Source organism: Phytophthora infestans, genomic scaffold (genome assembly GCF_000142945.1).
Source record: "Phytophthora infestans T30-4 supercont1.12 genomic scaffold, whole genome shotgun sequence".
NCBI lineage: Eukaryota > Oomycota > Peronosporomycetes > Peronosporales > Peronosporaceae > Phytophthora > Phytophthora infestans.
In genome coordinates, this window is record NW_003303747.1 from 443,725 (window position 1) to 460,820 (window position 17,096).

Consider the following 17,096-nt stretch of genomic DNA (forward strand, 5'->3'; position numbering starts at 1 on the left):
ACCGCAACACAAGCGAGACGAGTTGGACCCTTCCTAAAGCAAAAGGAGGAGCAGAATTGCCCACGGGGACGTGAGCGTCCCCGACAGAGGAAACGATACAGAGTAAAATCCATTTGTGTTGCTTAAGTTTCATCGGTTCATAGAAGCAAAAGGGAGGCGAATGCACTTAAATAAGGCAGAGAGGTCGAGCCAGACCTGTCCGCCGCTTGCCGGCCCTGACCTCCCGTTTCTTGACGCTTAAGTTAGTTGAGTAGCGACGCAATGGCATACGCGCTCTTGCCGCTGCTTGACAAGGAGCTCGTCGTCTCTTCTGTCTGCTCCACCTTGACATTTCCCTGGTCCTTAGCCAGCGACAAGAGCGTCTCGACGACGTTGGGGTCGGTCGATGACGAACTGTCTAAGGTTGAAGTTGAAGTGGTGTCAGTTGGAGGCGTTCGATCGCCGGTGAGGTGAAGGGCGCAGAATCCGCCCTTCTTGGCCCGCGCCGAGCACCACGACAGGCTGCAACGGCGACCTCCACCGTGACTGTAGCACAGACCGCCGCTCTCAGAGCTGCTCTTACAGCCGGCGATACGGCAGCGACGGCCGCCTCCGTGACGCTTGCACAGGTCACGGCTCACGCTTCCATTGTTGCATCCGTCCACGCGACACCGACGCCCACCGCCGTGACTGTAGCAGAAGCCACGACTCCGCGAGCTGTTCTTGCACATGGGGAAGTCGCACTTCTTGGGAAAACAAGCGCGCTTATTGCTGCTGTGCTTGGCTGTGCCAAGGTCACTCAAACGGGGAAATGATAGTGTCAATAGACTGTTTTGCGGCACTTTGTCCTGACTCGAAAGCATCATGGTGGGGGCGGCAGCGGCTGGAGGGGGTAGCAGCAACCCGCGCGTGGGGGGCGACGACTCGTCGAACAGCGCGCTGTCATTCGAACTGGCCGCGGTTTCGATAATAGGAGGTAGAGCGAGAGAAGCTTCCCCCGAGAGACACGTTTGAGGTGGGGCTTGCTGGTGCAGCAGGTAGATCCACGTGCTCTCCTGCTTCTCAAATTCGGCCGACTGCTTTGTGCGCATTGCTACCAGACACTTGGTCTCCAATACAAGCTTGAACAGGACGCGCGACCTGTGGACGAGTGCACAGGTTGGCAAATGATGGCCAAGCGCTGCTGGCGCGAGTAGGATGAGTGTGTCGCGACAGGGGGAATTAACTTGAATTGAGTATGCACTCGTATACAGGTTGGAACCCGGGAAAGAAGCTTTTTTGGTCCACAAACTATACTTGCCTCCAGTATAAACGAGAGGATCGGGTAGGAGCCGGATGCGCCTGTAGATGAGCGAGGACATAAAAGGGAATTCGATTAGTGCGTATTCCGTGTGCCTTAAACATTTATTCGCTACGACTACATAATCTGGCACTACCGTATTAAACGTATGAGCGCTGAACACAGCCAGCAGACATAGGACAGCGACCAAAGCCAGACACGATTGTTGATAAAGTGAGTTGTAGTTGTGGATGTGTGACGCGAGGGCGGAACCGAAGCGCAGCTTCGGCACTGTGTCGCAGTGTCTTGCTTATTTTAAAAACGACCCAGTGCGCTAATCTGCGGGATTAGCGCTAGGTGACTGATTTGGTATGAACAGAACAGCGTACAGTAGACGAACTCGTTCTTCGTCCAGTGGAGAGTCTCCACTGATCTAAAGACTGCCACAACCGCATCAGGGATGGGAGATAATCAAGGCCCGTTATTAATATTGTTCTTTTCAAGGTAGATTGAATAGTGCTAGCGTTAGAAAGCACTCTGTGGTGAGGGAAAACCATGACCAACCAAGGCGATGTTGGTCTGGACTAAAAGCCTCCTAAACTACGACGCTACAGTCACCATCTAGAGATGCTTGTTCGGCTTGTGCACGCTGAAATCCAACACTCCCCCGCAGCGAGCACTCTCATCTTCGTCAGCTTCGCTGCTAGCAGAACGAACATCGTTAGGTCTATCGACTCCATTTGCATTCCTGCAAGATTGCCATTCGCTCTACAGCGAGTTTCCATTCGCACACCAGCGAGGTTATCATTCGCATTCCAGCGAGCTTGCCATTCGCACACCAGTGAGATCCCCGTTTGCTGTCCAGCAAGCTAACCATCTGCACTCCTGCGAAATGACTGCTCGCAGCTCTTCCAAGCTTTACTTGTTGCTCTTACCGCGTGATGTTGCTTTACCTTCTCGATCTTCATCGACAGCTCGCTCCCCCGCATCCGCGTTGACCTCGATCACTCCAAGCTTACCACGCAGCAGCCCGAAGTGGTCTTTGCCCAGTCCCTTCGTGAAGGTATCAGCAACGTTTTCCTTTGACATCACGTACTTGAGAGCAATATGCTTTGCTCGAACATGCTCCCGAATGAAGTGATACCGTACGTCGATATGCTTTGTTCGCGAGTGCTGGGTGGGATTCTCTGCTATAGCAATACATGCCTGGTTGTCTTCAAATATCGATGTCTCCTCCTGCTCATATCCAAGTTCAGAAAGCAACTGTCGAATGAAAAGAACTTCGCGGGTACAGTGGGCGAGCGCGATGTACTCAGCCTCCGCTGTTGACTGGGCAACAATGCGTTGCTTTCTGCTGCTCCAAGTAACTGCACAATTACCAATGAAGGTAACATATCCCGATACAGACTTTCGCTCATCTTCGTCAGCAGCGTAGTCAGAATCGGAATAAGCTGATAGTCTGACGTCGGACCCACTGAACTCCAAGCCGTGAGCTGTAGTTCCTTTGACATACTTGATAATCTGTTTCACAGCTTCCCAGTGTGGTTTAGCGTAAGCATTGAGAAATCGGCTCACGTCTTGGATAGAGAAGGCAAGTTCGGGCCTCGACCCGATCATCAGATACATCAGGCTTCCAACGGCTTGTCGAAAGGGTTTCGTTGCCATCTCACTCATGACATCGCCGGTTGCATCAGCGCCGTTAAGCTTTCGCAGCTTCTTCCCTGGTATCGATGGAACTTTAGTAGCGAACGCGTGCTGCATGTTGAACCGATTTACGATGCTGTCTGCGCTTAACTGCTGATTGATCCAGAGCTTTCGTTGTCTCCTGTCACGGACTACTTTAATCCCCACAATGTAGCTGACGGGGCCCATGTCTTTTGCACGAAATGCTTTTTGGATGCCGGCCTTCATTTCAGCAACTTCACCCCGAGTCTTAGCAATCAGCACCAAGTCATCCACGTAAATGGCTACAATTTGCGTCTTGATGCCTATGCTCCGAGCAAAAATGCAGGCTTCACACTGCAGAGCTTCAAATCCAGCAGTGGTGAGGTACTGCACTAACGCCTTGTGCCACGCTCGGGGTGCCTGCTTGAGGCCATATAGGGTTTTGAGTAGACGGCACACCAGACCTTCTTGACCGGCAACTTTTAGCCCTTGTGGGAGTTGCATGTACACTTCTTCTTCTAGCACACCGTTCAGGAAAGCGGTCTCGATGTCCATTTGATCACATTCCAAGTCTTCAATGCACACAATTGCAAGCAGCACTCTGAGTGATTCCAAACGCACCACAGGTGCGAAGACGTCGTCAAAGTCGATAAACTTAATCTGCTGGCACCCGATGACAACTAAGCGAGCTTTGTATCGCTCGAGGGTCCCGTCACTGTTAAACTTTCGTTTAAACACCCACTTACAAGCTAGAGCTCGCTTGCCTGCTGGAAGTTTAACTAGTGTCCACGTCTTGTTCCTTAGGAGCGACGCTATTTCTGCATCAGTGGCTTCTCTCCATCTTGCCGCATCAGGTCGTGCCATTGCTTCACGGTAAGTTGCAGGGTCAAGGCCCATACCGTGAGCAACCGCAGCACAAAGCGACTCCTTGTACTTCAGATTTTCGAGTGCCACAAGGAGCTCAGCCTGTTTCTGCTTACGAACGGCTCGGATGATTGGATGGACCGATTCACTGGTAAGCGCTTGTGGTCCGACCAACGTTTGAAGCCATGAAGCGGATGACGATGCATATGCGCGGAGTTGCGGCCATGTCGTCGAAGTATTGACCGAGTCCATGTCAAAGCCAGCAACGAAGTCTTCGAGTAGTACTATGTCATTGGCGGAAGGCTTCTCTTCGGTGGGGCGTTGGCTGTAGAAGAGCAAGTCAACCTCAGATGTCGCGGTCCGAGAGTAATACTCAAAATCCATGGAGTGGTGTGAAGCCAACTTGCGGAACTCCTGACGCTTGAGATCGCGAGCTGCAGCAGAGCAGCTTTCGTCAAAGGTTACATGAATGGACGATATGATGGCACCTTGGTTGCAGTCGAGAATCTTCCAGCCCTTTTGGTTGGCGGCGTAGCCTACAAATACGCCTCGAACAGCTTTTGCGTCAAGCTTCTGCCTCTTGGCACCGGCACGTCCCTGTGCATTTGTCTTGGACGCCACGTAAACGTATGCGAGAGAGCCGAAAGTCCGAAGGTTGCTGACATCAGGAGGATGACCGTGCCATCGTTCGTATGGAGTCACACCAATACCAGAGGCGAGAGTCCGATTGTATGTGTAGACCATCGCCAGAACTGCTTCTCCCCAAAGCTGCTTCGGTGATCCACTGGAGATTAGAATCGTCCGAACTTTGTTGAACAGAATACGGAAGCGAACTTCAGCCATCCCGTTTTGCTCCGGTGTGTACGCGATTGTGGTTTCGCGTTGAATCCCATGGTCACGACAGTACTTGACGAATGCACCATCTAGATACTCGCCACCGTTGTCGCTGACAAAGCGTCGAAGTGATCGATTGTGCTTCGTCTCTACTGCCGCCTTGTATTCCAAGAAGCATTGGAACATCTCCGATCGTTTTCGCAGCAGCCGCACAGTGCAGTATCGCGAATAACCATCGACAAAGAGTAACACATATCGCTCGAGCTTGATTGATGGCAATTCGACAGGTCCAGCGATGTCGCTGTGAACAACATTATTGCAGCCATCCAGGTCAACTCGCGGCTTTATTTTGAACGTCGCGCGGCGCTTCGTACCCAGCTCGCAGGCATCACATGGTGAATTATCCTGCTCCGGTTTGAACTCCATGCCACTGGCCAATTTAGAAGACGCCATCTTGCGAAGAATCTGCTTGCTGGTATGCCCGAACCGTTGATGCAGGAGATCCAGCGTCAGCTCCGGTCTTACGGCGAGAGCTGCTGCTGCTGGGCGGGCCGAATGCAGGACGTACAGCTTATTGGTAGCGCGACATGTAACTTGGCGGTGATCAAGTGACATTGTCACGGAACCCGGTCGCGTATGAAAGTCAAATTTCGCCCCTCCTTGCGCCGCTTGGTACACAGAGAGTAAGTTCATTTCAAGCGCCGGCACGTAGAGGACTTTGTGGAGCCTGACTCGTTCGTTATGGCCGTCGTTCATTTGCACCGTGAGCAGCACTGTACCAACCCCTTCTACAGGAGTCATTGTAGCCGTTGCCACGCGAACGTTTCGTCCAGAGGCCGCTTCAAACTTCTCAAAGAGAGACCGGTCGGACGTCATGTGTTGGGTACACCCCGAGTCGATCACCCAAGGAATAAACACACTATCCGCGCTTGTTTTCGCAGCATATCCTGCGACTGCCGCCAGACCCCATACTTCTCCTTCGAGTGCCGGAGATAGTTGCTCTGTCCGCTCGGCGGCATTGGCGGCGGGGCTTGCAGGCGCCACAGTTACCGCTGCGTGTCCGGTAGAACCTTGTTGCTCCTCCGGAACACCACGTTCTTGGAGGTGGCGAAGGCGAAGCCGACAGACTTGTTTTTGGTGCCCCCCTTTGCCACAATAGAAGCATGTTTGCCCGTTACTCGACCGCGGTGGGTATGGCGTCGATCGATGGGATTGCGTGCGTCTCGAATTGAGGTGACTCTGGCGTGCTGCAAGTAAGGCCTCCGCCATCATGTAGACCTCGTTTTTCAAGACAGCGGGTACGGCCGTTTCTTGAACAACTACTGGAGCCGTTTGGGCTTGGCGTCTCGAGAATTCGGCCATAACGTTGCCTTCCATTGTTGCCCATGGCAGTGGGCGGTCTTGTGTAAAGTATACACTTTTGAAGTGGGACCAGGACTCGGGTAGACTTGTCAAGAGTTGGCACACTCGTTCTTGGTCATCAACGGGTTTTCCTTGGCGGGCTAGTTTGTCGGCTAGAGTCTTTAGATTGTTGAGGTGCGTAGTCATTTCTTGTCCGTCTTCGTACTTCAGCGATATGAAGTTCTCACGCATTGCCACTAGGTTCCCCCAGTTTTTGGCCTCATACGTTTGCTCTAAGTACTCTAGCACTTGGTAGGCGTACCGCTTTGCACCAACACTTACCACAAGATCGTCGGACAGCGTTTCCAGCAAGAAAGCTTTTGCTCTACGTTCTCGGTGCCAAAACCTGTCTTCGTCATGCCTTGAGCCACTGCGTGGCGGACGTTCACGTAGCGTTGCGATGTCCCAGAGATCGTTCGCCTCCATTACGGCTCGTACACGCGTCTTCCATGCCGTGTAGTTGGTCCCGTCGAAGTTTTTCTCGGAGTTCCATTTCACCATGACCGCGACACCTCAACGGTAGCACGTTGAGCACAGAGAAAGCTTGGGCTCATAACCTATTGTTCTTTTCAAGGTAGATTGAATAGTGCTAGCGTTAGAAAGCACTCTGTGGTGAGGGAAAACCATGACCAACCAAGGCGATGTTGGTCTGGACTAAAAGCCTCCTAAACTACGACGCTACAGTCACCATCTAGAGATGCTTGTTCGGCTTGTGCACGCTGAAATCCAACAATTAATACCACAGCAAACTGAAGTACAGTACATGTAGTTAGTACTTTTCCATAGAGTGTCAATGTTACTTTACTTGATATGTAGACGTACTTATAGGTCACGAGTCCTGGTAGCCTCTAGCTGCAAGACTACAATGTATTACAATAGTAAAGCCTGTAGTTACGAACACTATTATTATATTAATACATGTAGTACAGTAGCGTTAATGTGTGTACAGTACCCGTACCGGATACATATCCGGCGGAAACACTCTGTTCTTATCAAATCTCCCCAGATTCGCGTGTTCGCAGGTCTAATCACAGCTGTTTATTTGTTTTTGCACACGGGTTCCGCCATCGATAAGGTTTGCGCATTTTAGTGTGTGGTGACGCTTCAAGCAAATCTGAGGATCGACGCCCTGGGTGCCTGGCGTCCGACGAAACGAAAACTATTAATAATATCCACCGACCGTAATGCGCCGACTCGTTCTGGCCTCACTGAACAAGCACATGCTGGTAACACTGAAGCTGCTCGCTACGGTACAATATCTACTGCAAGAAGCAGAGCTCAAAATGCCGACGGCGAAACGAGGCGGTGATGAGTCTGGCGTCCCTTTCTCTGCGTTCAGGGTAGAAACGCTACGGGTGACGATACTGAGTGCAGATACCGGTATTTCCCAACGGTACTGCACGAATGATATGCGAGCTGCTACAAGCTTAAGTTATTTGCCTCTCACCCCTCAGTTGTAAAAAGGAATACATGTACCGGTACCGGTAATGTATTTCTTTTAGGGGTGAGAGGGGAATAACTTAAGTTACCGGTAGCCGTTAACTATGAGAAAGTCCCACCATAGAATACATGTAGTTATACTTTCACAAACGTTTCTGGCAGAAACGTTTGTGAAAGTTTACCAGAAATTCTGGTCGTTATTCCACTGACCCCTCATACAAGATTGATTATACAGAAAACTGAAATGCACATACAAATATACCCTCGCAAACGCGGTTTTTCTACTTTCAGCCAGAACATACGTGATGCTCATATTTGCAAGAATCAAAAGCCTATGCTTACTTGATATCCTTTGGGGACTTAGAAGTCCACCCTTTTCAGTAACTCCGTAATCAGTGCAACCATTCCTTGGGCATTAGACTGCCCATAGTGAGCCTCAAGTCGCTTACATGCAACCGGCAAGTCCTCGTCATTGACCGAAACTCTTAGCGACTCCAAATACCCTCGGGGTAAAGTCTGACTTAGCAAGCTACGGATGTTGCTGTCCTGATCACTAAGGACCATCCTTTGTCAATCATAGTTGCGCTGATTTTATGGGTCCTAGTCGTACTCCATTGGACCTTGGCATTGGTCACCAGTAATTTCTCGTACTTAAACGCTGGTTTTTCCTGACCTTTTAGCATCGCCTCACGAGCTAGTGCCGTGCTCTTTTGACGCAAGCGACCGATGGTTAGGTCCTTCCATACACCGAACTGCCGCACGTCTTTTGGAAAGACGAGCCTATTCAGTGTCATCTTTTTCATTGTTGCTAGTTATGGCAGGTATCGTAGAGAGCGTAGGAGTACTTGATGAAAAGACGAGAAAAGAAGAAGTGATATTAGAGTAGCGAGCAGCGGCGGTGTCATGCCGCTGCAAGAATGGCTGCTGGTGCCATAATTGGACTGTCTCCTGGTATACCTATAGTGAGCTATAGAGGTATTTGTATAGGGAGTTTTGTTGTGCTCTGTTATGTGATGTGCTTTACACTAACAGCCTCCCTGCATCTTTACATAACTCACAGATTATACGGGATAAGAGGCTGAACATAAAATCAGAGCTGTTTTTTTCTAGTTCTTGACCTTGCGGCGGACGCTTGTCTTGGAAGGCACGGTGTAACGGGGTACGTAGCCCTAAGTGTACCCTGGTTACATGAAGTGTAACACTTCACACCTCAGGAGTATGACACGTCGCACTCCGGGATATTTGGTACAAGGTACCAAGGTCGTTCAAAGCCAACCATTGGTTAAATGACATTGCATTTCTATAAGTAACTTATAGTTTGTATTAAACCCAAACTTAACCTACCTATAAATATACTCAGTTTACAATCTACCTTATTTAGGTCACTTCGCTCTCTTAAATTAAGGATGGGACCTGTGAACTGCCGTTCACTGAGAGTTTGTATACTCTCGGAAGATAACTTCCTCTAGCGCAGGTGCTGTGTGACCCCGTCACACTTGGTAGCACTAGTAGTCAATCCACGCCACCGCGGGTAGACTACCTGAACCTCTCCGAAGTTCGTTGCCATGGATAGGAACGACTTCTCCCATATGGACGACCCTCAGTTCGAGTCGGTTCGGAAGATGGCAGGCATCTTCGGGATGGAGGCCCTGCAGAGCCTGGTGGCGTCAACACCGGCTGAGCAGCTCGAGCGCGTCAATGCATTCGACGCGTACGAGCAGGGCCTTCGCGCATGTGCGGGAGAACCTGCAGGCTCCGGCGGCGGAAGCAAATCCGCCTCACCCGAAACCAATACGGCTGAAGGTTAAGCCGTATGAAGGGAAGGAAGGCGAGAACCTTCACTTCTGGGTCCGAGAAGTAGAGCTCGCGATGGACGCGGCTCTGATCTCGACCGAGCAACTGCGTGTTGCTTTTGCACTCTCCAACCTTAGCGGCCGTGCTAAGAGTTGGGTGTACACACGGGAAGCAACATCCCCTGGATGTTTCACATCCTGGGCTCAGCTGTGCGAACAGCTCCGAGCCGCGTTCCTCCCGGCGAACTACGAGTACCGCCAGCGTTCGCGCTTCCTCGCGTGTAAGCAAGGAAGGCGCGAGCTGCACGAGTATGTGCAAGAGATACGGGAGCTCACGGCGTCCCTAGTGGGAAACCCACTCAACGAACACATCAAGATGACTGTGTTCATGGACGGCCTTCGAGTGGGCCCCGCACGCACTCAGCTGTTCCGGGTGCAGTCAAGCACCCTTGAAGAGGCGATTCAAGTGGCTCTTCAAGAGCAGTACAGCCATCGCCAGGCGCGTACGTCGGCCTCAGCGTGGCCTGGGAGCTCCTTGTCGGCTCCCGGTCGAACAAGCCCCAACGGACCAGTTCCCATGGAACTCGGGTCCGCCGAACAGCGCGACATCCGCTGCTTCGGCTGTGGGAAGATGGGCCACTTCAAGCGTGACTGCCCCGCGGAAAGACTCCGCAGACGGTCCTCCCCCAAGCCCGTCCTCAAGGGTCGCTGGCAAAAGCCAGAATCCCGGGGACAGGGGAACGCAGGGAACCAGTAGGGGCGGGGCGCCCTACTGGGGAAGAACTAAGTCTTCGTGATGGGTGCGCGGGTGGCGCGTACCACGGGGACTTAGCCCCTGAGAGTCTTCGCACTCTCGAATCGGCGAAGAGCAGCGGCGGGTTGCTCGTAGTACACGGACGTGTACGGGGATACGCTCATCCCTTTAGAATTTTGATTGACTCTGGGGCGTCGAAGAATTTCGCACGCTGCCAGACGGTTGCTCGTAACAGCAACAAGTTGTCCGATGCTTTGAGAGAAAGCAAGGGCAACGGGACGGTGTCAGTGCGACTGGCCGACGGGAAGGTCGTCACTGTCCCCAACGTCCAAGTGGATCTGGCCGTCAAGTTTGAAAACTTTGACAGCCTCGAACAGTTCACTGTTCTCGATATGGATCCATATGATATGATCCTGGGCATGCCCTGGCTTGAGAAGCACGAGCCCTGGATCGACTGGCGAGGCAAGGCAATCGGTGCCAGCCGCCCTGCGCAGTCCGACAGAGCATTGGTGAGTCATGTTCCCACCTCTGTCAGGACCCGGGGCGCCCGCAAGGGTTGCCAGGGTTCCAAAGCATCCGGCAGATGCTTGGGAGTCGTCGACGTATATGACGACTCCGAGGATGTTTTGATGGTGGCAGCGCCCAGAAGAGGCGCTGGCCAAGTGGGTAACCTAGGTCCACAAGCGGGTAACTTAGTTCCGCAGACAGCTGCAGCTGCCACGAACACTGAGAACAGCGTGTTCAGAGTGGGTAACAGAGTTCCACTCACGGTCGCCCAGACCTTAACTGAAGCGGAAGACGTCGGATACGCTTCCTGTGTGGGTACCATAGTACCACACGAGGCCACGCGTACCTCGGATGTCTCAGCGTCGACATCCCCAGACGTGGGCAGCAAAGCTCCACGTCACGGTCGCCGTCGTTAACGACGCCGCCGCCGCCTCAAGTCGGATCCGTACTTCGTTCCGATCGACGTCGCTTCAAGCGACTCGGAGTCCAGGGCCCGGGCTCCTCCGACAAGGCCGGTGGAAGAGTGTTATCACATCTTCGATGGCGAGACAGGTTTACCCGTCAAGGCATCTGGTGTCCACTTGGAACCGTTGCCAGAGGTTGCAGAGATACTGCACCTCGAGGAAATGACGGCTGAGTCTTTCCTGACCAATCTCAAGGCTGAAGAGATTGCTGAGATGGTACTCATGAGACCTGAGACCACTCAGGAGGAGCTGAACCCCTCCTCTGTCTTGGACGAGAACGTCCTAAAAGACATGAACAAGCAGCGTCAGGCGCGCTTGGGTTCTGAGATTCTCAAGAGCCCCAAGGATCCGGTGTATCCTTTGGTGACGGAGTACGCGGACGTGGTGAACAAACACCCACCGACCCAACTCCCACCGGATCGAGGCGTACGGCACAAAGTATTGTGTCACGAGGCAATGGCCTCTCCCGCGCGAATAGTGCGAGGTCATTGATGCCTTCTTCGCCGCGAAAGCGAAGGCAGGCATGGTGCGGGAGTCGAAATCCCCGCACTCGACGCCGACTTTCTGCGTTCGTAAGCGGAACGGAAAGTGGCGTCTGGTTCACGCTTATAACAAGCTGAACAACGCAACGGTGCCGGCCCAAACACCGATCCCACGAAAGGATGTGCTGTTGAACAACATGGCCGGGAGCGTACTGTACAGTGCGCTGGATTTGGTAGACGGATACTACCAAATCCTGATGCGAGAGAGCGACATCCCGCTCACCGCGGTAAGCACTCCAAGCGGCATGCTTTGGGAGTGGCTCGTCATGCCGCAGGGCTTGTCTAACGCCCCGGCGACGTTCAATCGCCTGGTGACGCAATTGTTCCGCCCTTGCGTACCTTCGTACAGACGTACTTCGACGACATTTTCGTCCATAGCCGTGCCGAGGGAGGCAAGACGGCCATGGAGGTGCATCTAGGACACCTCCGTCAAGTGTTGGACGTGATGCGAGCGAACAAGCTCTACGCCAACATCGACAAGTGCGTTTTCGCGTCACCAGAGATCAAAGTTCTCGGCTGCTTCGTAAGCAACGTGGGCGTTCGGGCTGACCCAGACAAGGTCAAGGCCATAGCAGCATGGCCGACGCCCCGATCCCAGAAGGATCTTCGAAAGTGGTTTGGCTTGGCCAACTACCTTCACAAGTACAGCGCTGGGTACGCGGGCTTCGCTAAGCCCTTGTCGAGCCTCCTTCAGAAGGACGTCGACTGGCGCTGGGGGCAAGAGCACCAGGATGCTTTTGACAGCATCAAGGCCAGTCTCCAAGAGGCCCCTGTCCTGGCCCTGCCGGACGAGACGAAGCCGTTTAGCGTCGTCTGCGATGCCTCCGATTACGCCATCGGATGTGCATTGCTGCAGGCCGACACGGCTGGACAGGAACGAGTCATCTCGTTCCAGTCCAGGCAGCTCAAAGCCGCCGAGCGGAACTACCCTGTCCATGACAAGGAGCTCCTGGCAATGAAATATGCCCTTGTGAAGTTCCGTGTTCACCTTCTGGGCTCTAGGCCCTTTGTGATCTACACAGACCACGCGTCCTTGAGGACGGCAACTAACTCGCCTCACCTCTCCCGAAGGATGGCGAGGTGGCTGTCCTTCTTCGCGGAATACAACTTCCGCGTCGAATACAAGCCGGGCAAGCTCAACGTGCTTGCAGACGCCCTCTCTCGGCGTCCCGACTATGAGCTGGCCCACATCACGCGGGTGACAACGGATCTATATGATCGGATACGCATGGCGTATCGGGACGATGAGGCTGTCGCGCCTATCGTCAAGTTCCTTAAGGCCGGAACGAGCGCGAAGTCCGACTGGCTCTCGTCGCGACAGCGCTCACGGCTCCACAGATATGAGTTGAAGGAGGGCCTCCTCTATTACCGGGTGGAGCCCACTGATCCTCCACGGGTGGTCGTACCCAACGACGAGGATCTGAAGTTCGACATCCTCGCGGAGGCGCATGACGCGCCCTCCAGCGGCCACTTGGGCCGCGAGCAGACCTTTCTGTCGGTCTCTCAGTCCTTCTGGTGGACCCACATGTACAAGTGGGTCGCCCGGTACGTCAAGACATGTGAAACATGTCAGCGGGTCAAACCCGCAGGGCACTCTTCGGCTTCACTACAGAGCCTGCCCGTACCGGCTGATTGTTGAAAGTCGATGAGTCTTGACTTCATCTTTGGGCTTCCCGCCGACGGACACGGCAACACCGGAATTTTGGTGTTCGTGTGTCGTGTTCCCGTCACTGTAACGGGCGAACAAACCGCAAGGCTGTTCGTCGATGGCGTGTTCCGCTATCACGGTCTCCCGGAGACGATTGTCTCGGACCGAGACCCGCGGTTCACTGCCGCGTTTTGGAAAACGCTGTTCCCTTTACTGGGAACTCCTTGCAGATGTCCACTGCGGACCATCTGCAGACCGACGGCCAAACAGAGCGCGTCAACCGAGTGCTCGAGGACACTCTGCGCAGTGTGTGTAACGGGGTTACATGGTGTGGAACACACAGGGGTACGAAGTACCCGGCGAGTTAACGAACTATCAGTACATAAGTTGGAGAGTTAACAAGGTCTCTCAGTACGTTGGCTGAAAGCCACACGTTATGCATTTGATTAGGTTTAACTATGCTAGATAGTTAAAGAGATACATTTACCCATAGGCGGCTTGGCCGCAATAATAGTAAATAAATCACTTCTGGTTTTGAAGCATAAAAGTTAAGGTGTTAACTTTGAGCCCTGGTCTTGGGCTGTAAGTGTCCTTTGGATAAGGAACTTAGTATTAGTGACTCTTTGAGTCGAACGTCTTCCTCTGACGCTAAAGCTACGGCAGCCCCGCCGCACTTGGTAGCACTTGTAGTCAATCCCGCTCCTGAGTCGGTTGACTATATCCTCTGCGAGGATGGAACACCCCGTGTTCGCGAATTTGCCCCCGGCGCAGCAGGACGCGCTTACTAAGCTTATGTCCTTGCTTGGCCCGGAGGGCGTGGCTCATCTTGCATCGCAAGGTCCAGAGGCGGTCACTGCCAGGCTGGAATCGTTCTCCCGCTACGAGAACGCGCTCTTGGAGCATGTCCAAGAGAAGATGAGCGCCGCAACGGCGGCGGCGTCGATGACGCGTGAAGAGTCTATGAGACTGAAACCGCTCATGGTGAGCGTAAAAACCTTCGAGGGGAAGGATGGAGAGAATCTCCTTCTCTGGACCCGTGAGGTCGAGATGGCCATGGGATCGGCCCTGCTCCAGTCTGAGCATCAGCGCGTGGCGCTGGCTATCTCCAGGCTTGGAGGTCGCGCTCGCGAATGGGCACTAACGTGCGGCACGTCTGTTGACGCTGCATTTCCCACTTGGGATCAGCTGAAGCAACAGCTTTCGCGCGTGTTCGCGCCGCCTAATCAGGCGTACCGTATCCGGTCGAAGTTCCTTGCTACCCGCCAGGGTAAGAAGGAGTTATTGGACTATGTCCAAGAGTTGAGAACTCTTATCGCCGGAATGGCGGCGGACCCTCTTCCAGAACTGGTCAGCGTGACCGTGTTCATGGAGGGACTTCGTGTGAGCGCAGCTCGAACGGAAGTGTTCCGTGTACACCCTAACTCTTTCGAAGAGGCGGTGAATGTGGCATTAAATGCCGAGCACAACTTCAGGTCGGCGCGACCTGGTTGGAGCGCTGGTAGCGCAAGCTCTTCGAGCGGTCCAGAGCCGATGGACCTCAGCTATGCTGAAGACGGAGAAGCGGAGCTTCTTGCTGCGGAGCAGCGCGCCGGCATCCGCCGATGCTTTGTGTGCAATAGCACTAAGCACTTGAGGGCCTATTGCCCTCTGCGCAAGAAGCGCGAGGCTCCGGCGAGCCAACCCTCCGGGTCATCGCCGGGAAACGGCAACTCCCAGTAGGCGCGGGGCGGCCTACTGGGGAAGAACTGAGTTCTGTTGTGCCTCGAAGAGGTAGAGGACAGCGGGGCTCAGCCCCGAAGAGAGCTGAGCTCTCTTACGAGAAGAGTGTGTGCAAGCCGGGCTTGCTGGTCGTTCAAGCGAACGTGAAGGGCTTTGCAAAGCCATGGAGAGTCTTGATTGACTCGGGAGCCACGGGCAACTACGCCCGCCGCTCCACCCTGGAAGGGAGTCAGCTGTATGCTGAGGCACTGGAAGTGCCAACGAGAGATACGATCTCTGTCCGTCTCGCGACGGGGACACTGGTAACTGTGTCGAAGGTCTCTGTCGACCTTGGAGTGAAGTTTGAGAACTTCGATAGCGTGGAGCGCTGTTTGGTCTTAGACCTGGATGCGAGGTATGACCTCATCCTTGGCATGGCATGGCTGGAACGTCATGAGCCATGGATCGACTGGAAGTCGAAAACGCTGGGTGCGTCGCACCCTGCTCCTAGTGGAGCTTTGGTGAGTCATGAACCCACCTCTGCTAGGAAGCAGAAGCGCTTTTGGCGCGAGCACGAGGCCGAGGCGGCCGTAGTGCTGGACATTGGTATGTCCGAAATTGTTAGCAACGAGGTTGCTGTTTGCCCTGAGGGCGTACGTGGTGCGGCACGTTATCCGCGGAGCGGTGCAGGTCAGGTCAATGACCAACTGCTGGGTCCTGGTGAGGACGAGCGCGGAGTGGCGCGTAATCCACTGAGTGGTATGAATCTGGTCGATGACCTACCGCTGCGTGACCCGAGGGTCGCGGTCGACTGCGAGTCGAGGCATCATGGGCGTGGCCCAGGAGATGCAGGTGAAGTGACACCTAGTTCACTGTGTGAAGGTCAAGAACCTCTTGGCTTTCAGCCGAGTGTCTTGCGAGACACTGTATCCTCTTCGAGGAGTGATGGTGCTGCTGCACCCGGTGGTGGTGACGGAGATGTCGCCACACCGCCCTCATCCGGCCGGGCTCGGTCGCGGAGGGAGAGGAGAAGAAGACGCAGGGCGTCTGTGACGTCTTCGACGTCGGACGATGTGTCCAACGTGACGAGCGGTGATGCTCCACGTGATTGCTGTGAACAGCTGTATACACTCGTGAACGGAGTGACGGGGGAGGTAGAAGGCGATATCAGCCTTGATACTCTGCCCGCTGCAGATGCTCTGCTAGAGCTGGACGAGATGTCCATTGCCGAGTCGGCGAAGCCTTAAAGGCAGGCGAGCTAGCCGAGGTGGTCTTGCTGGGACTGAGGAGGAGTTGAACTCCTCATCCGTCGTGGACGACGCGGTCCTAGAGGACACCAAGAAGGCGCTGAGCGCAAGAAGTGGATCGGCGATCCTCAAAGATCCTTCGGATCCCTTCTACCCGGTGGTGAAGGAGTATGGAGACGTTGTCTCAAAAGACCCACCGACGGGCCTGCCTCCGGATCGAGGCGTGTGTCATGAGATTGACCTGGTTCCTGGAACCAAATACTGCGTAACAAGGCAATGGCCTTTGCCGAGAGAGCAGTGTGACGTCATTGACGCATTCTTCCGTGCGAAGCACGAGGCAGGGATGGTGCGTGAGAGTAAGTCTCCGCACTCGACACCCACGTTCTGTGTCAGAAAGCCGAACGGCAAGTGGCGCATTGTTCATGCTTTTAACAAGCTAAATGCGGCCACTATCCCGGCGCAAACGCCGATTCCTCGCAAGGATGTTCTGCAGAACAACATGGTAGGCTGTACGCTGTACAGCGCGCTCGACTTGGTCGATGGCTACTACCAATTGCTCATGAGAGCGAGCGACATTCCGCTGACAGCGGTGAGTACTCCGAGCGGTATGCTCTGGGAGTGGCTGGTGATGCCCCAGGGGCTGTCGAACGCACCAGCAACGTTCAATCGTCTTGTGACGCAGCTGTTTAGGCCCCACCGGGCGTACGCTCAAACGTACTTTGACGATATATTCGTCCATAGTCGTGCCGAGCACGGAAAGTCAGACGTGGATAACCACATTGACCACTTGCGAGCGGTGCTCGAGTGCATGCGCACTAATAAGTTGTATGCCAACTTGGACAAGTGCGTCTTTGGCGCGGAGGAGATACCTTTCCTCGGGTGCTTCATTGGGAAGCGTGGCTTACGGGCAGATCCTGCCAAAGTCAAGACCATCGTGGACTGGCCGGTTCCCAAGAACCAAAAAGACTTACGCAAGTGGCT

At 53.9% G+C, this 17,096-nt stretch overlaps 1 protein-coding gene across 1 annotated transcript; it reads right to left on the reverse strand.

The window, feature by feature from the left end:
* Positions 1-420: 420 nt before the first annotated feature.
* PITG_07815 (uncharacterized protein) lies at positions 421-1,248 on the reverse strand (the record flags this gene model as incomplete). The annotated part of the gene is made up of 2 exons (XM_002903992.1): positions 421-473; positions 539-1,248. The coding sequence occupies 2 exons, from the start codon at positions 843-845 to the stop codon at positions 421-423; spliced, it is 360 nt and encodes a 119-aa protein (XP_002904038.1).
* Between the last annotated feature and the right edge of the window lie 15,848 nt (positions 1,249-17,096).